Here is a 25,418-nt window from a genome sequence, read left to right on the forward strand (position 1 = left end):
TTAGCAATGCTTACTACGCCCCCAAGAAGACAAAGAAAAAAAGACACAGGAGAGCACTGAGTTTTCTTGAATCAGACTTCTTTTCATCTTCAGTCTTCCAATGTTTTTACTCAAGACATTTTATATTCATATTCAAAAGAATAAAATTCCCTCTCTTTCTGTAAACAATCAATTTCACATGCTATACAAACAACTATAGACTTTCCGTTTCCAACAAAACTTGTAGTGCTTCTTCACAGTCCAGTTTCTGAGTAATCTTTTCTCCCTGGCCCACAGAACATTCTCATACTATACAATATAGAAATTGGATCCACACTATATAATTGAAAGTGAAGGCCATCCAATTAGGATGGATACTTAACAAAAAATAACAACATAATTATACAGAAAAATGCAAAAACATACAATACCTACAAATATTAATAACATGTTTTGATACTGCAACTTATTTAACAAGATCTACATCCCTACAGGATGGGATAAGCAAAAAACAGTCTAAAGGAGCTGTTGGCCCCAGAACTGTGATATTTGATATTTGGGTATTACTTGCCTTATTTACATTTGTTCTATTTGTATATCTTTGGTTAAATTACATCATCTTACATTCAAGAAATTCTCAAAATAAAGACTGAGAACAAAAACAACACATTCCATAGCTACTATTTTACATTTCCTCCATGTATAGTTCCTACAAAATTCTTCTTATGCTGAACTATGTATACAGAAACATGAGAACAAGCTTAATAAACAATATGTACAGTGTAGTCACACTACTCTCATTTCTAAAAAACAAAACCAACAAAACATTTTTTTCCTACAATAGTACATACGATAGAAATTTACGAATGTGTGTTGCAGGTGTGTGTGAGTGTGTACATATGTAACTTAGTGTGTGTGTGTGTGTGTGTGTGTGTGCGCGTGTGTGTGTGTATGTGTGTGAGCGTGCATGTGAGTGTGGGTATGTGTTTGTGTGCATGCCTGTGTTTGCCTATGTGTAAGCCTATCCTTGTGAGTGTGCGTGTGTAAATGTATGTGTGTGTGTGTGTGTGGGACTATGGAGTCCAGTAGACACATTGGATTTCTACACAGGGCACTCCAGTAGGGTGCGGTGGATCTCCTGGAAGGATGGCCGCTCCTTTACGCTGCGGTGCCAGCAACTCAACATCAGTCTGTACACTGAGTCAGGACAAATTGCTGGCTGCGGCAGGTAGATCTGGAAGGACACATTAGACACACACTGGTTGGACTACTGTGATTAGTCACTATAGCCAATACAACCTCAAGACCAGGAATTACATTCCAGGGAATCCAATTTTACAGAATAATTTTTCTGCATACCTGCCGACTCTGGTCGCGGAAGAACTCGCCGGTATTCTCAATGACCTGCTCATCAGAGAGCTGGGAATATGGCTGCTCCTTGCAGAAGGTCAGGGTCTCCCACAGAGTCACACCGAATGCCCACACATCGCTGGCTGTGGTGAACTTTCCCTGTGACATGAAGCCAACAGACCCCTGTTATCACTATAGTCACACAGTCTCAGACCTGAACACCCGAACCTGCCATAACCGTAACAGGTAAACCAAATATATAACTAACAATGCTGTGTATGTGCAGTGCTCAATCTGATTGGTATGAATGTCAATGGAAACTGTTAAATACAGCAACGATTATACACAGCACATTGTGTTAATTTTGATGTGTGTTTCTTGCAACCCACCTCAGCTTTTTTCATTGACCCTCCAGTGGGTCCCAATCCAGAGGACACAAAGTGAACAAAATATTATTGATTTGGAACATGGATGACAGGCAAGTGCAATGTCACTGAGTACAGTTCTCTTCCAGAAATGCCTCACTATCAAATGCATAATGTATAAAAATATATCCTATATGCTTAATGCCTGAAAGCAAGAAGAAAATAATTTGGAACAATTTTAACCCCTTTTTGGTCCCCCAAATTGGTACTCTTAAGTAACCATAGTGCCAGCTGCACCCATGCATAGTCCTCAAGCTAATTCACTTATCCATAAGACAATCTACAAGTAGAATTTAAAAAAAGCCTTTGGTTGGTTGGTTGGTTGGTACAGAAGCTTGTGTTTGTTGGTGTGAATGCATATCCATCAATCCTCTTTGAAAGCCCTGGATAGAGGCTTTAAAGGCTTTAAATAATGTTAGTGTAACATGGCAACATAACGCTAAGTTTGGTCAAGATGGTGTCTCGGCAGTGAATATGTCTGGAACACATGCACCCTAGATGCTGGTTTGTGGTGGGGCTGAGTGTGGGACGGGGGCGGAGCCTCCGTGGCTCCTCACCAGCAGGATGCTTTCCCAGGACATCCACCGAATGGGCAGGACAGCTCGGCCCTGGATGCGGTAGTAGTCGCTGCTGTACAGGTTGCGGCTCATGCCGAAGTCAGCGATCTTGATAGTGTAGTTCTTCCCCACCAGGCAGTTGCGTGTGGCCAGGTCACGGTGCACAAAGTTGAGGGAGGACAGGTACTTCATTCCGGAGGCAATCTGTGTAGCCATGTACTGCAAGTTACTGTAGCTGGATTACAGAAAAGACACAAGCACACAGACAGACAGACAGACACACAGACACACACACACACACAAACAGAGAGGAATAATAAGGTTTAAACAACTTTGGAATGTTTCAATTTCATATGTAGGCATCACTAATGGGGCTAACACTTAACCCCCTCAAGAGGTTTTTAACCAGTAATACCTATCAATGGACCAGCCAGCATGTATATATTATGGAAAGGAAAGCACTTTGAGTGTTGACATAATATGCAAATCTATGTAAAAAAAAATTCTGCATAGTTTCAATCTCATTATCTCTTAACAGCATTTTTACCTGTCAGTGCATACATGTCAGTAGGCATTCAGAGAGCAGAGTAGAATACCTGACGGTGGGCGTGTCACCCGACAGGGCTGCCTGGTCACCTGGCCCATGGCGGGACAGGAACTGGTTGAGGTCGCCATTCTCCATGTATTCTGTGATCATGCAAAGCGGGTCGCTGTTCATGCACACCGCCAACAGACGGATAATGTTGGGGTCCTTCAGCCGAGACATGATCTTAATCTCCTTCAGGAAATCGTTCCTGGAGATGAAGGTGGGGGAGGAGATGAAGAAGGAAAGGAAGAGTGGGAGGAAGGAGGAGTTCACAAAAAAGCCACAGGTTGAACAATATTGCTTAGAGGAACCATAATGCTCAGTGAGTGTGTGATAAAACTTATATTAGGACTCCGTCAGCGCTGCTTGTTGGCTCCTTCACCTTGCGCTCTTGTTGGCGTCTTCTCTCAGCATCTTCACAGCCACAAGGATGGGCAGGTCCTCACTGATGTCGAAAGAGAAATCTTTGTCCATGAAGTCCTGCATCCCCTCAGCCTCACACAGGTGCACCTACAGTAACACAGCAAAAAAAAAAATGTTAGGAAAAATCACCCTCTTGCTACATTTATTAATTATAACCAAGCAAGTGTATATGAAAATGTATGGCATACTGGGCATTTGTGGACAAGTCACAAGGTCTGAAAGCAATATTTTCTGAAGCAAACTTTACGTGAGCGTGCATGTTTGACCTCTGCATTATTGAGGGAAGATTATGTTGCACAAGTTTTATTTGAAGGCCGGCAGGAGGCAATGAGCTCCTGGGAATGTTAAACCCTGAGAACAGGTCATTTGCTCTACTCCAGGTGTATTTTAAATTATGAATTCCTCTCATATTCTTTCCATCTCTATGGTTACAGGGGTCAAGAGTGACTAGGCCACTGACCTCTCCAAACTGGCCTTCCCCCAGTTTCTCCTTGAACATGAGCAGTTTCCGTGGGAACTCTCCCACGGCGACGTCTTTGCCGGACAGCAGGTCCATGGTGAGGGCAGGGACAGAGTAAGTGTTGCTTCCTGTCACGCCCTGTAGATTAACAATGTCTGCCTCAGCGTAGTGAGGGACTCCGTCCTGACTGGTGGCTTGAGCTGTTTTAGATACCCCGCTCGCCCCTGCTGCAGTACACACACACACACACACACACACACACAAATACAATGTCACACACAAACATAGACACACATGCACACACAGGCAGCAATACAGCAATACATTTATTGTTTTTATTATACATATAGAAACAAAAGACAATTGCACACTTATTAGTACTTGATAAATTTTATAATTGCATTTACAATAAATTATTTGTGTTTACAATTACAGTGATGTATATTGGTCTGGAGTTAAAATGCATGAACGTGATTGAATCCAGGCCTTTCCTTTCCAACCGCTCTAAATTAGGATACTGTCTGACACCCTCAGACCTTGGAATCTTAGTCTTTAGCTCAGCAAGCCAATCATATCTCTCATTGTGACATACGGACAAAAATTGCTGTGCACTTTGAAACCCACAGCAGACCTACCCCTGTCACACATGTTCCAGACATCCTAGCCAATTCTGGAGGTCTGCTATAATTTCATCTCTCCCAATTAGATGCCACCTGAGCCTCTCTCAGCCCACTCACCAGCTTCCTCCATGGACTGGGAGAGCTCTGGGAGTTTGCGGATGAGGCGGGATGGCTCCTGGTAGTCGGGCCCCAGGGGGAAGATCCTCTCGTAGGTGGAACTGGACTCCTGCTCACTGGGGGATGTGGAGGAATTTTGGTGGCTGTAGAGAAACGTCTCACTCTGCATGGACAGGCTGGTGGTCAGCTCATCATCAAGCATCCGCCGAGAGGCCTGGGGGAAAGAATGGTCAATGAACAGGTACACATGCAGCGGGACTCCTCAAGACAATGTGCTGCTCTTGCACACCATATTAGGGCAAACCAGAGCAATGACACTGCTGACACCACACACAATCTATACAAAACAGATGATAATTACCTGCATTCCTTCCATCATCTGTACCACCATATTCTAGAAGGTTCTAGTCAGATATTTTAGTACTGCTTGTGTTGCTATACAAGCTCTGGGTTTTCTGTCTTTAATCATACCATTTTCATGATTATACTTTCAGAACTTTCAGTTTCAAGAATATGTAGTTGATCATCTGTCTAGTATGGAATCAATCCATACTACTACAGTAGAATTGGGAGTTTTCATTTGTAAAGTCAATATTCCCTGAAATGGTTTTAATTCACAGTGTAGTGAGGAAAAAAGTATTACCGCAGGCCATTAGCCTCAGCCATTCAGCTTTACAGGACACATACTGTACCCTAGTAAGTACAAATCCTCACCTTCTCAAGCATCTTTTGCCAGACCTGCCGCCACAACATGATGACTATTATCGCCATGAGGATGGCAATGATGGCCACCAAGCAGCCAACAAGAATCCGGGTATTACTATCATCCACTTTGTGGGTTGGGTCATCCGCTGAAGAAAAAGTTGAGAGAAAGAAAGTAGCTTGGATGTGCTTGGAGGAAGATATCCACCCAGAGACGAAAGTATGTGATGAAGCTAAATGAGATAATGGACAAACCTGGTTGAATAATGCCAGGAAGCGCAGTTTTTCGTGGTACCAGTGTGGTGTTGTACATTGCAGTGTCTGAAAGAGTCACAAGTTTGGGGGATACATAAGAGAGAAGGTAAATGCAAGAGAGTCCACAAGACCAAGGGTAAACAAAGCCCATTTTAAGATGTCTTGTACATTACAGCAAGGGTTTCCAAAATGGGGCCTGGGGCCCACTGGGGATCAAATGACCATATAGCTTGAGGGTTCTCAGCGAAATGTAAAAGATTTGTGCTCATAGTGATAGCACACAACAGATTCAAACCGGCTAGAATACTCGTGACATCACATCCATTTATCTAGCATAACTTACAAAGAAAAGTACATAAGTGCCTTCAATTAAAAGCTAGTGAGAGTGCATGTACCAGAATCAGCTTCACTCTTAGCATAGTCAACTACCTAAGTGACTTTGAGCGTATTTTGTTGTGGGAAACATAAGGTAACCACGCAAATGTGGAGAACCCTCAGACCTGATTGGAAGGTGATCTCGCTGAACATCATCCAGGCGTCAGCAAAGAAGTACTGGCACTTGATGGCGCTGGCCATGCGGTTGTGGAGGGGGACAGTGATGAAGCGGGCACTCGGGTTGACGTCGTCCATCACCGGGCTGAAGAGCACGGGGTTGGGCTCCCAGTCTGACATTGAGCGGAAGTAGCAGATCACCTGGCGGAATGTCTTCACCCTCTTTGTGAACATATTGTTGCAGTGCACCTGTGCAGCAGCATCGCAATGAGAAATGAAAGATATCTCAAGGCCTCGCTTGTTATAAGAACAATTACTAAACTCATTTCTGTGCTGAGTGATCGGCAAATACATAACTTTTAAAATCATGCTTAAAATCAACTATTTCCATTCTAAATGCTAAATGTCAACAGCAGTAAAGCAATAATTATTTTGATCTAACGTTCAATTTGGGAAACAGTGAATATCAGTGCTGCAAAGTTATTATTTCATACATGCAAAAATAATATTGACATGTTTCTGACGTAAATAATACTCATGGATTATCAAGTATATCTTGAACAAAAACTTCTACTGGTTTAATGGTGTTCTACTGTCTGTATGCCCTGCTGCACACACACACACAAAAAAAACACAAACATCCAAGCTTGTGTACCTTCATGGTGGTGAAGTTGCGGACTCGGTCAAACTCAAACACCATCTCTACGTGTTGGAAGCTCTCGTTGTTCCAGCCCACGTAGTCATAACCGGGCCAGACGTTGTAAATATGGCTGTGGCTAAAGTCATCCAGGCCGCTCATGCCATCCGTAAGCTGACCCAGGCCCTCTGTCATCCTGCTGTGTTAGGGTTAGGGTTAGGGTTAGGGTGTTAAATACAAGGACCAGCAGACCAGCACTGAATGCTCTCTTGATGTAAAATTTCTGTACAGTACATGTGACAAAAGCTGCAAGAAATGGGGTTACTGACATGCTGTCAGTTCATGTAGAGGAATAATAGAATCTGACAATTAATTAAGCCTTTAATTAGGTAAAAGAAAATAATGCAATTTGATAATACTTTCAGAATATTAATTTGGAGAAAATTTAGTTAATTAGAAACATTACAAATATATTAATAGTAGAAGCAATAACTGTAATTCTTTCATAACTTATACAGGCACAGACCAAGGACAGATGATATATGCAGACAGGTGATCCTAAACTTGAAATTGGGTAGTCATTTTTATTTGAAAAATGTTTTTCTGTCAGGATGTTCAGTGACCACTAGATGGCAGTGCTCTCTTTTGGCATCATCCTTTTGGCACTCACTTTTGTTGGCAAGGCAGACTTCCTGTTCACCTTCTCATGAACTTGATATTTTGGGTTTGGTTTTAAAGTACATGCTATTTTCTGAGGTTTTGCTTTTTTTTTTGCATGAAGCTAAACATATTGTTAGGAGCACAATGTTTTTATTTTCATGTGCTGAGCAGGCTTATGATAGAGGTTCATGAAACCCTAAGAAGCTTGTGACTGTCTATTTGTTTATTTGTTTGTCATATATCCGAAGGCAGTTGTGACATCTTTATCTTAAGACAAATTTTTTTTAAAACCAATTTTCCAAATAAGTGCATTATTCTATTAGAATAGACTATTGGTATCCTTTGTAAAACGTTACCCTGATTAATTACATTTCTCCTGCCTTCAAATTTAGGAGATAGTTGTGTTGCAATTTGCTTGTGAAGTTTTCCAAAATCCACTGCCTATAAGCGACTTACCAGCAGTTTTACCTATAACCTATTAAAACCCTCAATTTAAAACCCTCAGTTGGCTCCCATCCATTATCCCTCCAAATCCTGCGCAGTTAATATTCCAGAAACCAAAAATCTTGCAATCCGGAAACCTTGGTAAATGATATAGACCCCCCCCCCCCCAGTACCCATAGCCTACACATTTGAAGGTGTAGCTCGAGGTGAGGAGGCGTGACGCACCTGTAGCCCACGGCCCCGTCGTACACCGAGTCGTTCAGGTGAAAAGCCAAGCCATGAAGGGTCAGATGCTCCCCTACTGGCGCATTGTAAGACACCAGGCCATCTAAAAGAAACAGAAGAGCGGTGAGATGTACGCACATCAAGCATAGTTAAGTTAGCATACTGCTGTTGCTCCACAAATGTGAAGATTTTATAGCAAGGGAAAATAAGAGAACCTTTCGGCCATGTTAATCTTTGTCAAACATGGTAGGAAATGTCCTGTTTGCTACGCCAATACTCCTGGCCCAGTTGGCAGGGGCACAGTCCGGATTCGGTAGTGGGCTCTGTGACACAGACTAGTGCCTTAGCTGGATGTGTCACCCAAGGAGTCTGGTTTTAGGTGTTTCCACAAGACCCCCTTCGCAGATAAAATGGATTGTTTTCAAAGATTGTCCTCCGACCGTTTTGGGAGGCAGCAAAGTGCGCCATCTCACCTAGCCACTCGCAGCCGTAGAGCTCCACCCTCATGCAGACATTGGAAGAGTGGTCCGTCACGGGCATGAAGCGGACAAAGCGGGCGATGATGGGCGGCTCCAGGTCTTTCAGCACGATGTCATAGGCATTCTTATTTCCCTCTATAACCTGTGGGCAGGGAGGTGGTGCCACCTGTGAATCACTAGGCATTCAGCAATAAATCAGTGGTACACGCTAAAAGAGCTGGGTGGGAACTCTGTCTTTGTGAAAGTGCTTTTGATGAATTCATTTAGATTAGTTAATTTTTGTTTCTATGTCACCATGACTCACCTGGCAGAAGTCCATTGCTTACAGTTTAAATTAAGTGGATCTTCATAATGGTACATATTTTAGGAAAAACATAATTAAAAAAAATATCTGAATGTGAACGTGGGGGGAAAACAATGGGAAGCAACATACACACTCCAAGTCAAGGCTGTTGCCAGGCAGGCGTCCAAATGCTTTAATTAAGACAGGGCCAGGGTGTCACGCCCGACTCCCGCTCACCTCCCTGCTGTAGCGGTTCCTCCAGGAAACCCAGCGGCTGCCGTCGCGGCTGTACTTGATCTTGTACATCCTGGCGAACTCCTTGCCGATGCCCCCGGCGTGCCGGCCCTGGGTGCCCACCAGCGTGATGAAGTGCAGCGAGCGCAGGTCCACCTGCAGGAACTCCTTGGCGCTGTCGGGCTCCACCGACGAGTTCGGACACCACGCCCCGTCCCCGTCTTCCGACTCCAGCCTGGAGAGAGAGGGGGAGGGAGGGGGCACGGCGGGGCAAGAAGGGGCTGTGTGTGACTGCTTCGACATTGAGACGTGCTCAACTTAAGTAAACTTAAGTAAACCTTCCTGGTGGCCTCCTTGTGCTAAACAACATCAAAAAGGGCCACGGTACGTGTGGTTTTGGCGCAAGTGTGTGATCGTGCTTGTGTGTTTCACGCAGGTTTGTGTGAAAGTGTGTATGTGTGTGTGTGTATTGTGAATGTGAATGAACATACCTGCCGTATCTCCCTGCAGTAGACTCAGACCACTGACTGGAAGCATAGATGTCCTCATCCTCAATCTGCCCACCGGTCATTCCCAGGGGGTAGCGACACACACCTGTGACACCACACACATCGTATCAAGCTGAATCAAATAGGTGAATTTGTTCACTAAGTGTGACGGAAAAGTTAAAAATTCAAAATAATTTAAGGGATAAGATTCTGCTTTTCAAAAATCTATAATGAGGCTGCTAGTGACTCATACTGCTAAGACACTAGGTTCCAGTGCGTGGGTGGGCCCCACGGTCTGGTACTGAAACCTGATAGTGGTTGAGCTGAATGGGCCTGGCAGCAGGGTGGTACATAATTCCCCATAGTGTCACCCAGGGAAGGATGGTTTCGGTTAGCGGGATTTTATGCGTCCCAAGCCAACAACCTTCTCTGACTTCCATGAAACGTTTGCCTGAGATGCAATGACTGGGCAGCTTTGCTGGAAGACTGCAGAGTGAAAAGAAAAGGGAGCTGACAGCACACTTTTAGGAACAGTTTACAAGAGCTTGCCTGCCTGTGGCCTCCTCAATTTACAGAGAATGTTGCTGTGGAATTATGAATAAAGTTGGCCATCCTAAATTGAAAAATAAGCCATCAAAATCACAAAACTGGGGTTGAAAATTGAATCCAAAAATCTCTCAACCCTTTGTGTGTAATTTATTCATTGCAAGATGGTTTTCGTGACTTGCTTACCCAATAAGTGCCAGTACATTAACCGCTCAAAAGTCCAAACAAAGATTTAAATTATTTTTATCTTTTAAACATTCACTGAACTGGCAAATCTCATTAAGATATAGAATCTCTTTTGCGGGGAAGATCTGGCACAGAGGGCGGCACAATAAATCAATGCAATACTTATACAAAAACAGAGATTGATGATACATCCTTAAAAAAAGTTAAAACATATGATACACTTCCAATATTGCTTCCTGAATTCTTGATTTAAAGACATTCAATGCATTAAGCTCTCAAGGTGTTTTTGAAGGTTATTCGAGGACCAATCCTTCCTAGTCAGTTCTTGCTCTTAGTACATGAAATGTAAACAAGGAGATGAAGAAAGTGGAGATTATGAGAACCATTATTTAAAGCTTTTAGTATACGAATATATGAAGGTTGAGTACAGAGTACAGCTTTGTAAATTCTAAAAGATGGCAGTCTAGTAACCCATTTCACGTAAGAGGAGAACATAGCATTTACAGTTTTAAATGCGGGGGTTGGGGGAGCTGTCAACAGCTCTCTCTGTTGTCAGAACGTGGTTTGCTCTCTGACACAGGGCCAGGGGGCACTGTTTCTCTGTCACTGCCAGTCCAAACACCACTTGAGCTGCCAGACAAGGAGGGCAATAAATATTGGTCAGAGAATATAAGAAACTTGTGTGTGGTCTGCTAATGGTTCAGACCCTTATTATGCAGAGCCCCGCCCCCACTCGAGTCCAGGCAAGCCTCTGCAGGGTGTGGTACCAGTCAAGGACTTCACTACTAAATCATACAATTTACAAATGCCATATTAGATTTACACCATGGATAAAAGTATTTCAGGGCATAAATATGAAAAAATCGGTGCCCAATTCCAATGTGAAGATCAATGTGCTGTACTCAGTATGTGCTGCATGTCACAACTGTGACTGGTAATTTCCACTGTTTACATGTGCAAAACATCTGAAAGGAGCCAGGCAGCAAGGAGGCACGAAATGACTGCCCACACAAAATTCCCTCCCTTTGGAAATGTATGAATAACCTGTTTAAGTTTAAAATCCAAATGACAGGGAGTGTACTTTAAGCCAAAAAACAAAAAAATCCTGCAGAGATTACATAGCATATCATTTAAACTTTCATAAATATGATGGAACACATGTGTTGTAAGACATATTCTAAAATAACACAGGAAGCACTACGTTATAAGACATTCTAAAATAACACACTCTACGCTGTTTATTGCAGATACAGAATGAGAAAAAATCATAAAGGACAGCAATGTATACGCTATATAGACAAAACATTTCTCACATTTGAAATGAAATATTTGACAATTTTAGAAATATACCCACTAATAAATTGGGGGTGAATGTTATGTTGGTACACTTACACACACACACACATACACACACACACATACATACACACACACGCACACGAGTGGCACAGCAAAGAGCCTCAGATCAGCAGGCAGAGCTGCTTTATTGCACAATAGGCACAATATGAACATAGGAATTCTATTATTCATGGCATGCATAGATGCATAGCTATGTCTGATAAACTATATTGTGGTTTATGAGGGTAAATAATCATTCAAAGTATGAAAAGCATGTAATTAAGAAAAATTAACAGCTTGTAAAAATTCTGGGATCACAATTGTGATTGGAACGAAATCCAACAAACACAGGGAGGCCCCAGGACTGAGTTTGGGCATCGCTGTTCTAGCAATGGTAACGAAGATGGCAGCGGACTTTTTCCCAGTCATTTTTTCTGTGCTTTTTTCTTCTCTTTTCAACATTCGCATAAAAAGTCAAGATGGGAAAACCACTGCAGGTTCCTCTTAGCAGTCATGACCCGAACAACCGCACATGTTCTGTCAACAGAATATCCATATTCTGTCAACAAAATAAATAAATAAATAAGTGTATGCTTAGTCAACCGTAAAGCAAAGGCATTGTGGTTTGGCATGGCTTTTTGTGTTTTGTTGATGTTTCTGGGAACTAATAGGACAGCAATTGCTGAGATCAGTAATATTACTGTTTTTTTAACACTGTGAATCAGAAAATTGGACAACTTCCATTTGGCTGGTGTATTTTGTATTTTATAATATCTGGTGCTTACCTTTTAACCATTTAGAAAAAACCTCATTAAAAAATAGAAAAGGGAGTCTGGAAAATAAAAATGGCAGTTGGAAAAAAGTCATTCGGAAAATTATGAAATGAAAAAAGCCATTCGGAAATGCAACGTTATTTTACATTGTACAAATATACCCTACATGAGTGGTGTGAACTATTTAGCCTAATTATTTCAAAATAAAATAAAGTATTTATCTAATTATTTACCTATTTTTTTTAATACATACACACACACACACACACTTGCAGTCATGCGTGTGCGTGCACACACATGCATAATTTCATATTTATTTATATATTTATTTCATTTTGGCACATTTAGTCCTCCATAGCTTGCATACAGAACTCTAACATCCAACAAAGTAAAACTGATGGCAAAATTCCAGCTTCAGTCACATTTAAGGAGACAGAAATGGAAACTGATCTAAAATAACCATAATCATACAAGGCAATACAAAGTGTATTTTATATAGCCTATTCAGTGAACTTCAGTTTGACAAGGTACTGGATCATATGTCGCCCACACACGATAGCTGGGATAAGGAAACTGTGAGTTTAACAGACTGGATTTTGTGAAAATAAATGATTCGGCAGAGCCAATATGGCTGCTTCTGACCACTTCCTGCACAGCCCACGGGCAAAAATACATCCAGATGTTTTCCTTCCATCTTTCTCTCCTTGGAAATAACACAGCAAGACTTTCTGGTTTATTAAAACAACTATCAATTTTGCATTCTGTCAACAATCTAAAAATATAACAAAAAAAAGGGCGGGCAAATCTCAGGTTTGTACAATGTAGCGGTGGCTAAATTAACCCCTTCTCCTAAGAGGCTTGTGCACATGCTGACAGAGTGGTGGGAACCCTAAGTCCCTGCTCTTTCTCATTTTCCAACGTCTCTTTTTCCATGCCTCTTGTCTGTGAAAGGATTGGTTGTCCCGTGGCACTTCCTGTCTAACCAATGCCTCCAACCCTCGCACATCTTGATGTCAGTCACTCAATATAATCACTCAATGCGCTGGATTCAAACGGTAGCTCGTCTTGGTTCTGCTCGCTGCACTTTGTATTATAATCATTTTCAAAAGAAACAGAGACATTTGGATCAGCACAGTGACAGGGAACTTTAATCGGGTAATAAGTTGGCTTGCAGGAGGCGAAGGATCCTGTCTGCTTAATCCAGCCCTGCATATTTTCCTGTCGCTGGAAAAAGTGATGGCGAGACTGCCCTGTTATGAAACTACGTGCGATGTACACCCTTGCAGTTACAGGGATTGGAACATACATCCCTGCAGTAATGTTTATGAACTTGAACCATGCTTAAATGGACAAACACAATGGATTGTGAATTGTGTCTAGTGGGAAAATGAAATACAGTAGGCCCAGCCTGGATGACCATATACGCAGTCAGAAAGTTTGACACACCTTAACCACATACTCCCAGGCACTCAGACTGTACAATCAACGGTGAGCATCTGGTTTGGAGGATATACTCACAAGTTCAAAAAACCTCACATTGTATGCAAAAGTGATGATATAACTGAGGGCGTCAAACAATACAATTATGCTTTTCCAGGTTATGACTGGATTTGAGGGTTTGCTGCAGCCAAAAATATAATCTATTATGATAAATTGATAAGTTGTGAGTTTTTGACAAGCGACAGTAACATCTGTAGACCAGGCAGACATTGACAAACCAAGGGTTACACATTAATTTGTGAATATGACTGTAGTATATATAAATTCATGACAGAAATTTCTTCTTGGAAAACAGAAGACTTTACAACAAAATCTGATATTGTTAAACCAAAGTTTGTCATTTTGTGCGTGAGTAAAGACATGTTACAATGAAATGTATGTATGTAGAGGAGCTCAGAAGGTGACATCATCCCCTTGAGATTTTCTATTTAGCTGACCAAGCTAACCATGCCTGCCTTAAAATCAACAGCAGTTCAGTCAATGAGAAGACGTGGGAGATGAATGTGAGTTTGAATTTTAGGAGTTTAATGAATATTTATCTAAGGAGCACAGAGTGAATACAGGGTTCTTGTCAGGAAAATCTTTTGTTTTCAAAGTGTAATTACAGTGTGTGTACCAGTTTAAAACACTGAGCAGGCCCAAACAAACCGAGAACTAGTAGATTTGCTGTCTTTAGCATGCAGTAGCAAACTGGTATGAGTTGCAAACTTCTTTGCTAAGGACGTAATTCATACTTTCACATATGGGAATGAAACACTTGCACACATTCATGAAACACTTTCACTATTCTTAACTGTCAGAAATGCTTACACGTGTGTGCGAGGTGCCACTAGGGACTTAATTCATACTGTATCTTGCATGAACTACTTAGAAAAACACATAGTACTGTGAAAGCTTTTCATAGCAGTGGCAGGTAAAGTATGGATTAAGTCCCAAGTGGGCCTGTTAAATGTGTGTGTGTGTGTGTGTGCTTGTATATGTATGTGAGTTCTGAATAATATGTACACGTATTTCAAATGATCGTGTGGGGGATTTTAAGGTAGTATGTATGTAAAGCATAAATCAAGTTCCTTGTGGTTCATCATTAGCCAGCGCCTCAGTCCAAAACCATGGTGACATGCTAATGAAATGCTAATGGCCTAACTATAAAACTTTTATGGCTGGAAGAAGAGTGTGCATCCTCCTGTGTTCCACCATATCTGGCTCCCCAAATCCCTCATAATGCTGTGTTCTCATTATGTCAGCCCTGTAACTTGTGTTTAAAATCACCTGAGGGAAATCATCAAGCAATGTAAGATTGTAGCCCCGGCCTTCAAAAAGTCAGGATTGTTACAGGGTTAAATATAGTCCCCAACGACTGTGAAATCTGACATGAAATTTCTTAAGAAAACCTGTGGGTTATTTCCCTAGGGTGCTAGACCAGGGCTATAACTGAAATGCCACGTTAATCTGGAAGCCATAGTTTAAAATTACGCTCTGCACAGCTGCTATAAAATGCCAGAGCTGTAAAAAAGGATCTTAAAAACACTTCACTTCATATACTGCCTGCTCTACCTCCTTTCCTTATTTTGTTCAATTTAGCAGCTCTGTAGCAATATCAGAAAAAAGTATTGAATTTTCTATGGTTAGCAAGGATGCTTTAAAGAAATAAATGAAAACTCAGAGCACCATTATAGATACAGTATTTTGGCACCTTTATTGGTGTGACGTGGTGCAAGACTGTAAAGCTTGCGGCTGTGTAGTGTTAAAAATGTGGTGCTAAACTTGGTTGCGCTTTCCAAACAGAAAGAGTGAGATTTTGGTCTTGTCTGCTAACAACAGCACAAATTCTTAATGCAGAAGTAAATGATTGCAACACTTTTGCGAATTCATGTTTGGATTTTATGATTTTACAAAGAGGTATAAATATGTCTTTGTCATTTGTGCACACTACGAAGTGTGTGCAGAATGACCATGCCCTCTAATAATAATTGGGAAAACATTTTGCTGGTCAAATCATTATCTTAGTGCAAGGGCTCAACTGGGGACATTGTGTCACTTACTTGGATTGACCTGTGACATCACTGCTCCAGACAGGAAGAGCAAAGTCGTCAGGAGGAAGCAGATCTTCTGCAGACGTGCCATCTCCAGAGGAGACAGAATCTTCAGTCCTATGACATAAAAGCACCAACTCATTGAGACATTGCAACACAACCTGCCCAAAGGCCAGGTTAACAAAACATTTATTTGAAGCTTTAATATAAGCAAAACAATTATTTTATGAAATAAAGAGCATATTTATTCCACTAACCTTGCTTAGTGGCCTTTATATGGTTTAAAAATGAGAGAGCCATTGCTTTTGGGAAGCCGGTAAATAGAGCTGTCAATGCATTTGTATTTTTGGGGGGTTCTGACCTGAGACCACTGAAAACTATGTGAAAACTATACTCGTATTTGCATGCATAAAAGATAATTAGATATATTTAGTTTGGCCCTCATGATAGTATGTTCTCATGTTATACCATGTTATGTTGACCCTGTAACTTACTGAACACAGAAACGTAAAATACTTTCATGTACATGCTATGATTCACCTGTTGTGGGTGTAGAGTTACACTGTACCTTCACTCACACATAAACTGAGGCATGTGCACTTCACTGATAAGCATTCTTTCCTGAAACCTGCTGCTATTTTATACCCAACAGTCCACATAGTACTACCGGAGAGCTACTGCTAATTGGTGGTGATATTTACTGTATATCCCACTGACAGCAAATGCCTGTGGGTGGCTGCTATACTAATTTACTGAATGCCACAAAAGCACATTCAGTCTATAAACATGCTGGTTGTGTGTTTGATTCCAAAAGAGCTATAACAATGGTTGTGTTCTTTCATACACATTTTCTTCAACTTTATTTTCATTGGCTTAGAAGAAAGCCCGAAACTATAGAAACGGCTGGCTATTAGGTATGAAATAATTTTGTTTCATTTTTGAATGGTGACCATACCTACCGCTTATACCCTCAGATACAGACACCTGTTCAGATCCTTGTCGCACCACAAACAAGCTGTCGGTACCCAGTAGTGAAATCAAAATCTGTAGTATGTGACCATTTTAATTAACTTAATTGCTTTTGTAAATAATGCATTAAATTCAGAACATAAGCACACACATGTCCTCGGAACACACACGCAAATTTGCAGCTGCTAATGTATAATGTAGCTGACCTACATGAAATAGCATGCAGTAGAATCATATAGTAGAAACAGAGACCCTTGGTGTGTTTAAGATCAGCTTTGGCATGCATCCGCAGAACTGCAGCCCTCTAGGGAGATCCGATCAAAAGTAACAAAAGAGGACAGTCTGCTGCCGGCCAGACATTACCTCAGTGAGGAGGACAGTGTGGCCTCTGCATGAACATGCTGCCTAAAACAGAACAACCACTGTAACAGCCAATAGTATTCCCTCAAATGACTGGCCTCAGCAGCAATGGCAGAAATACAGAAATTATGCTGAAAGTGTCCAACAGGTCTGTGAGAAAAAACCTTATGGAAAACTGCAAAACAAATGAGGATAAATCACGAATGTATTCAATGCATCCGCATAATTCACAATACAACAGCCTTGTTCAATTTTATTTTACCACATAGCGTTAGCTGTTTTTAAAAAAATCATCTGAATCAGAACAAGTTAGAAACTTACCGAGGGTCTGTTTGTAAACAGTGTAATAGGTATCCATAGCAATCAAAAAGATGTTTCGAGTTGAATGGAATTCCATCTGCTTAATGATAGTACTCATACATCAGCGTAGTACTGACTGATTTCTCCCAGTGTTTGACAATGATTCATGAAAGCTTGCTCCCTTTCAAGTGAAAATAAATACTGGAGCATGGTTCCAAGACGGAACAGAGGTCTTGCATTTGCTAGAAAACTCTGTTGGATAGCTTTGCAGGTGTGGGAGGGGTTTTGTCTTGATCCCCAGCCAAACACAACTTCCTTTCCACAGTTCTTGCTGGAAGGAGTTTACAGATCCACATGTCCAACAATTTCATCTACAGTTACACAAATACACAGGTCTAAAATTAGTACACTTATCAATCTAGTAAAAAACTGTAAAGCAGCCATTCATATGTGTATTAAACCTATATTGCCTTAGATAATTGATTTGTGAGTTTTGGTAAATAAAAGTATCTGTTGTTTTTATTTTTCAATTGGCTGGAAGTTATATTTTTATTTCCACCATCTTACACCTTATTCCCCCCTCACCCTCACATTTCAAGTTAGAGTTCTATGTTTTGTCACTATGGAAAGAGTTTAGCTTTCATGAATCATGCTGAATCACGTGATTTACCAGGTGACACCATCTCAGGCCTTTTCAATTACAGTGCTTTGAGGTCAGTTAATCTAGTGCAGGTGTTCATAAACTAGTGTCCAGGGACTTCTGCAAAATTTGAAATGTCTTCCACTTTAGGATTATTTTGCTTACATCTTCAGTTTTTACTATTTACATATTTTAGACTTCCATATTAAAATGGCTTCTCTGGTCGACACACACTCGATAATAATTTGAACAGCAGAAGAACTTGGGTGAGATCATCCATAAATTGGGGGCACCTTGACCATCACTGACCTCACTCACATTTATTACCATCTGTGCTCTTGCAAGGAAACACATCCAAATGATATAAATGTGTGAAGTCTATTGGGAGCTGGCATGTTTTAAGGCAGATTGGCAATGAAATGTTAATGCAAATTTAATTCTCCTACTTCATAAAAAGAAATTGGACTATAGGTGGTGGTCAATTGAAATTTTTTTTTGTTTAAATGATTTATTGATGGTAAATGGACTGCATTTATATAGCGCTTTTATCCAAAGCGCTTTACAATTGATGCCTCTCATTCGCCAGAGCAGTTAGGGGTTAGGTGTCTTGCTCAAGGATACTTCGACATGCCCAGGGCGGGGTTTGAACCGGCAACCCTCCGACTGCCAGACAATCGGTCTTACCTCCTGAGCTATATCGCCCCATGAATCGCCCCCTTGATGAATTGACCTCTCACAGTTCAATGTCTTGCAACAGTAAAATTTAGATAGTTAAATAAAATTTAGCTTAGTTCTAATATAAAAACACATTTATTATATTGGTAGAATGATGGTGTAATGTGTTACTTATTTAATATCAACAGATTAAATGTGTTCAGTCTACAGTGCACCTGTTTGGTTCAGGCTAAAAAATTTTAACCACTGAACACTGTTCCAGCATGTTTTGGATATTGCCGTTATCTGCTTTAAATTCTGTTCTAAAGAGATCCTGTGCGATAGCCATTTCCCCGTCACAGACTCCTACATTTCCTCATGAGCAAGAGGCAGAGTGAAGCACCTTCCTGCCTACCCTTGACAACCTCTGCTTCCCTGGAAGCCTTCTTTGTCCGGCAGTAGTGGAACCCTAATTCCTTCCATAAATGTGCACTGCTGGTCTGGGCTTCGGTCAGAAACCAGCTGCTTGCTATTGGTCCTCAGCAAATCTCCCATTATATAACACAAAAAAACATGGTGCAACATTTATGTTGAAAATTTACAATGGGGTATGATAGCTGAAAGGTTGGACTTAAAGCATTACCCAACCAGATGCTTAACGAACAAGGTAATCTCTTTCCACTTAAATATGCACATGGCTGTATTGTATGGGTCTGACTTACTAGAGAGATTTTTATATGTTGACTACATATTGTTGGCTGCTACTAATAAAATTTCTCTGGAAGTAATAATTATATTTAGTTGGTTCTTCAAAATCCTGTATCCACAGTTTCTCCCCTATACTCCAAAAACAAGATAAACTAGCGCTTTTGGAGAGTGGGACTAAACTCACCCTCCTGCAGGTTGGGGAAAAAAACATTTTGACTGGTGGCAAGGGGCCAAAAGAAATTACCTGCAACATTGGATTGGGCGGTAAAATCAATTCAGTTCAAATGATTAAAATGAACCGCAATGCACTTTGACCATGACTGTGCTTGTACAGTGTACACAAATATTAGGTTCTTTCTTTTGCACACAATGCCTTTGATGATTTTCAGTGACTTTAAATGCTCTTTAAGATGAAAAAGAAACTTGATTAAATTTGTTTCCAGATGTATCTTTAATTATTTTCCAAAAATGTGTAATGTCCAGTATTTCAGTACAGGCACACCATGCTGCCCTGGGCCATTCAGATATATTGCCTCTGCTCTTGCCTGTGGATGTAAATCAGATTCATCTCCCTATGCTGTTGTCCTTTAGATTTCATAGTTGGTGACTGTAGCATGGCCATCTGTTGGTTAAAAACTCCCAGGTGGGTTTTCGCTCTAAATTAGTCACAGCTGCTTCTGAAACCCCCTTTAGTTTCAGGAAGGCTGTGGTTTTTTCTTTACACCTCACAGTAATGGAATCTTAACTCTGGACAGGTGCGCCCATGAGTTTTCATTTATGCAGTCAATTACTGTGCACCCCATAACTTTCTCGCATCTCAGACTGTTTCTCATGGCAAGATCGTAGAAGGTGATTTATTTAGTTTTTAATTGAGCCTGGAGTATGTGTGCCTCTGGGAAGTTCTCTACCAGCCATCTACCTGCTGACAGAGGATCAAACCTGAAGCACAGACAAGCTTACATTCACTTAAAATTCCAATCTGTTTAGGGAATGTGAGCTTGCCCTCCCCCCCCCAACATGGCGTACCCTCCATATAGGCAGCACCCTATATCACATATGCCACCTATGCCTGAATTTGGCCCTGATTACACAGGCATTCACTGACTATTTCTGCACATGTTTGTGCAGACTTTAACAGGTACCACTTATAATAGTTAACAGTAATCAGTTTGCATGGCAGACAAGTAACATTTTGCTAAACAAAACAAACACTGAAAACAGGCACTAAGAATCATTTCCTGGGACTGATGCTTTGCTACAGTATATATATGCATCAAATCGCTGTTCAGGAAAAAACACATGCTTATTCTAAAGCTCTTTGCTTCTTGCTTTTGAGTAGATGAGATTCTACTCTTGAACCTTTGAGGCCTTTCTTTCAAGGAACAACATAGATTAATGCCTCATCTGCTAGCACCACTGCTACAAACTGATTGAATCCTCCCCCATCGCCGAGGTCCAGACCAGACTAGACCTGAGCCCTCAACCAGCAGTACAGGTGTTCCCAGGGGTGTATATAAGCATTGTAGAGGGTACATGACATCAGTGAAAACATATCTAAAGAGGCAGGGAAATGAGAGTACTGGAGTTCGAGCCAAGGTCTCAAAATCATACCAATGCAGAATACCCTTTGGACTTTGCCAAACAATGTGCCTGTATGCAACAATCTGAATATCTGATTGCATACTACAATTTCAGTTTAGCAGTGAAAGCCATACTGGCTTCATCCCTCTCACTTAGGTCAATTGTATGGCCAGTTTTGCAGATCCCTGCAGAAGTGCCAGCCACAGTCCACACAGGTATGGTCAGGTTTCAATACCATGTGGCTAGTGCAATGCTTTAGCAGGATAAGCCGTGTGGCAGCCCACATCATTGCGCACGTGAATTATGGTTGGCTTAACCTGTACAGTACCACACTGCTGCTGTTTACTGCCTCCAGCATTGAAAAGGTTTTTACAGGGCACATATGAAAAGTACCTTGACACTGATTTGAGTAGACTCACAAATGTCTTGGTTCTAAACGGATGCTAACCATTTGCGAACTGTTCTCTTCCCCCCCTTTTAGATTAATATTAATAGTCTTATCACTGGAATATCTTATTCTAATAGAGTGTCAGTTTTCCCCTATTTATGCCATAATACCAAATGTTGCTAAGCAACACAACGTTCTTCTTGTTTATGCTGCTGTTTCAATTAATAAAACCACAGAGCAAAGGCCTTTGATTAATTTCAAAGTTCGCACATTTTGATTTAAAGTGCAGGTCCATTTTTTTTATTCCTCCACTGTAGCATGTAATAGCTGTAAATACTGCAATCCTCATGTTTTTGCTGGGGTGCACAGGCCAATAAAGATGGTTTGTTGATTGAAATGACATGGGGCATAAATAAGACAAGCAACAACAGTGCAGAAATCTGTTTCCATTCACTTTCCTGCCACTGGTAGCTACAACGGGTCCATGCTGGACACCTTAAAACTCTGTGTTAAACTTTCTTTATGAACTGAAGTGCAAGGTGCTTATTTTCCATCTCTGAAAGGAGTTTCTGTGATTCTAGACACACCAGATACACTGGTCTTTGCTTTTTAACATTAAACGTCCAATTTCCCTTTTGTTGACACCAAAACGTTCATACTTGATGCATCTTAAATTACGGGGCATAGCCAAAGACAATACAGCTGCACCGGATGTTCAGGAGCATGAGGACGCCTGTAGTCAAGGTACAGGGAGGATGGAAGTAACAACGGTGCTGACCATATAAACTTATCTGGTTATTCTATATATTCTGTCAGCTACGGTCATGCTTAAACTCAACAGAAAACTTGCATCTGTTCATATTAAAAGAAAGGGAAATGCAACGAGCTATTAACAGAGATCTCTATTCATCCAGAATCATGAACTGAACATATAGAAGCAGGACTTAGAAAGTAAATATAAAAAATAGAATTTGGTTTTAGTCATTTTTAATGGAGTCTAATTTGTCAATGCTTAAGACTGCAAGCATATCTTTATAAACATTGTAAATCTAGAGAGCAGTTTCCCTAAAAATAAACAGTTATTTTGACATTATAGTTGTAACAGTAAAGTTATGTTACTAGTAAATGATGGATGTATATGATACTGTATTACGTAGAAATGGGTAGTGTAGGCCTTGGTAAAAAAAACACTGTCAATACAAGGAGCATTACTGTTTTTCGACATTCATTTAGTCAACGATACAAAAACTTGGGAAGCACATGTTTCCAGAATAATATGTGAGATTTAAACTTAAATAAAAATTCCACTTCTCCGATAGGTTCCTTAAAATTTTTGGATGCAAGTATTTTTTTATTCAAAATATAAAAATCTTCATTTGGTTTCCATCACATATGTATGTATTTGTTTTCCATTTTCTCAGATATCCAAAAATAATTTTCATAATTTGGTACCCCCTCTCTCTTTCTCTCACACATATCATAAGGGAAAAAATAATATTGGACATTTTCTTCTCCCTTGACCACACAGATTACTATTGCATGCTTCAATAAGGAACATTCAATTGTAATTATTTTTAAGTGTGCTTCCTATAAAGTTTTTAACACATAGCACGTCATTAAACAGGAAAGTACATGTTAAAAAATGCATAAGGCAGTATGTTTCATATCCAGTTCCATTAATAACTGCAACTTTACTTGGAAAGATATTTTTCTTTGGTAGGATTGTATTTTCAGATTTTCTTTGAATTCTTGAATTGTAGTGATTATACAGCATCAATTATCCACATTGAGATTAGAAGCCCAGTGATATACAGTGGACTGTTTTTTCTTAATCACTTGTTGTTTTTAGTTACATAATATATCTTCAAAAAGGAAACCACAAGAGATTGTGTTGTACAACTATATTCTCCACTTCGTATATAAAGATATACATCTATAATTTTTTGTTTTATTTTAAAAACACATATAGTGAGGCCAACTGCTGAAACACATTGTTCATGAACCAATCCAGGAAAAAGCGAAAACCATTCTTTACACTTAAACTATGAGGAATTTCAAAATATATAGTTTCAAGTTTTTGTTGCGCACAGACCTGCGACAATTTGCACTAATGTGCTCACTATGCACATCTGCATCTGCAGCTAAAGCCTCTAATCATGTCTCAAGGTTCTCAGTTATCCTTTACTCTGGCCTGCCATGCAAACAGGGAAAAACAGAGGGAAAAATTAAAGACAGGGAGCTTCACAAAAAGACTGAAGCTAATAAAACCATTACCAACAAAAACAGAATAGAAATTCTGTGCCACCTTTTTTGACTGAAAAACAAAAACAGTTTAGCGTTTTGTTTTTTCCAGGAAGAAAAGATAAAGCAAAATGCCACCTCACCAGCACTTTTTATGAGTTATGAGTACATAGCAAAGAATAATGATGTTAATAAAGCTTACCTTTCAAGTGCTGCTGTCCCTCAAACCATTTGCCCGGGTTAGATCGTAATCCGTGAGGTTGTGTCAGTGTGAGTGAGCTGGGTGATAAAGCCCCAAGCTTTTTCCTTCTGCTCTCTGTGGAAGAGAGGGCTGATGTAATACACTCCTGAAAAAGAAGGAGGAAAAAAGAACCCTTTACATTCTGAGGATTCCTGGGACGAGGCCAAAAGTTCCCAGAGTTCCACATGGCACAACATAAGGTTTCAATTAGGACAGGCTGAAGTGACCAATCGCAGTGGTTTTTCACTGGAGACTTTGTTTTCATTTTATTTGAAGACCTTCTTTAAAGACCATAATTCACAAGCAAAGGTGCTTATTGTGAAAATGAATGTTTAAGTCTTTTTGCTTTGGACCTTTTGCAATATGAATTTCTCTGTGCTTAAGGCGTCCACTAATGACTGTGAGCCTCGTCGCTTTTTTCCTTAAGTATTTGTTTGTTTCCTTTCTTAGTAAATGATAAATTCAAACACAATAAAGTTCACTCAGTCAGCACTGAAGCATTCATCTGTTATTGCCTTTACTCAGACAGGCCTTGAGCTTTTTAGTGTGTATATGGTAAGAATGCGATGTGAAATGTTTTGAGGAAGAAAAGGTCCATCAGAATCTTTATGGAAATAGAAGACACCAGGTCCTGACCCATGTTCTGACATCCATGGCTCCTCCTAGAAAAACACACCTGGATCCACGGTCACAGGAGGAAGAGTGCTACAGAAAGCTATTGTGCAATGTACGCAGACCTTTTTCATTTAAAGTACTGCAAAAACCTCTAAAATGATAACCCCTACATCAGCTGCCCAGTGGCTGAGAACAGTTAACCTCTATTCAACACACGCTACAGGCTGCAATACAGTGGATTATTTACACTAATAACTGGAAGCTTGTCTAACACATTATCACATATGTGATTATCTACACTATATAACCAAAAGTTATACACTACACTTTATAACCTTAGTTCCAGTGAAGGCATATCTTAATGCAATGATATTCTAGATGATTTTGTGCTTCCAACATTGTGGCAATAAAACTATAAGGATGTAATTTAATATGCAGCAGTTACCCTCTCCCACTTTAAAAAGTGTATTCCACTGGAAAAACAGTAATTGCATATTTAATACAATTTCAATTGTTTATGTGTCTATGTGTGTGTTAGGTACCCAAGGCAAACGGTGCTCAATGCGTGGCATAATATGACATATATTCGCAAGGCATGTTTGGTTTAAATACTGCAGACTAAAAACACCTGGCCTGCCTGGTCTGCTCACAGCGTACTCGCTGGGAGGAGAGGCAACAGGCAGTCACATGTGCTAATTGCCCTTTATGCGCTGTGGTTGTGCACTCACTCACTCAGATAATTATATAGCCGCCTTCCCAGATGCACTGAGGCCCTCCTTAAACCAGCAGTGCACTGCACATGAATATTTATGTTCTCTAAAATGTTTGTCTGAAAGAGTTCAAATGCAAGGCTTTCTCACACAAAAGTCTACATTCTAACATAACAACCGTAAAATAGCAAAAAGGCATTACTGTGGTACAATATCCAA

General features: G+C 40.5%; 1 protein-coding gene across 1 annotated transcript; it reads right to left on the reverse strand.

The window, feature by feature from the left end:
* Positions 1-68: 68 nt before the first annotated feature.
* LOC118229281 (discoidin domain-containing receptor 2-like) lies at positions 69-23,983 on the reverse strand. Its single transcript, XM_035421131.1, has 17 exons — positions 23,836-23,983; positions 15,802-15,909; positions 9,420-9,522; positions 8,932-9,163; positions 8,406-8,553; positions 7,933-8,035; positions 6,622-6,799; positions 5,975-6,215; positions 5,475-5,540; positions 5,232-5,368; positions 4,518-4,731; positions 3,781-4,007; positions 3,280-3,407; positions 2,908-3,105; positions 2,312-2,546; positions 1,339-1,488; positions 69-1,213 (listed from the first exon to the last, which is right to left on the reverse strand). The coding sequence occupies exons 2-17, from the start codon at positions 15,881-15,883 to the stop codon at positions 1,082-1,084; spliced, it is 2,574 nt and encodes an 857-aa protein (XP_035277022.1). The 5' UTR covers positions 15,884-15,909; positions 23,836-23,983; the 3' UTR covers positions 69-1,081.
* Positions 23,984-25,418: the final 1,435 nt, after the last annotated feature.

The sequence above is a fragment of the Anguilla anguilla genome, chromosome 6 (genome assembly GCF_013347855.1).
Source record: "Anguilla anguilla isolate fAngAng1 chromosome 6, fAngAng1.pri, whole genome shotgun sequence".
In the NCBI taxonomy this organism is placed as follows: Eukaryota; Metazoa; Chordata; class Actinopteri; order Anguilliformes; family Anguillidae; genus Anguilla; species Anguilla anguilla.

Coding starts and splice junctions, on each gene's coding strand:
- LOC118229281 (XM_035421131.1), bottom strand. CDS start 15,883: ATGGCACGTCTGCAGAAGATCTGCTTCCTCCTGACGACTTTGCTCTTC. Junction 9,164..9,419: donor ACTGCAGGGAGATACGGCAG/GTATGTTCATTC, acceptor CTCTCTCTCCAG/GCTGGAGTCGGAAGACGGGG. Junction 5,541..5,974: donor CGAGATCACCTTCCAATCAG/GTCTGAGGGTTC, acceptor TGACTCTTTCAG/ACACTGCAATGTACAACACC.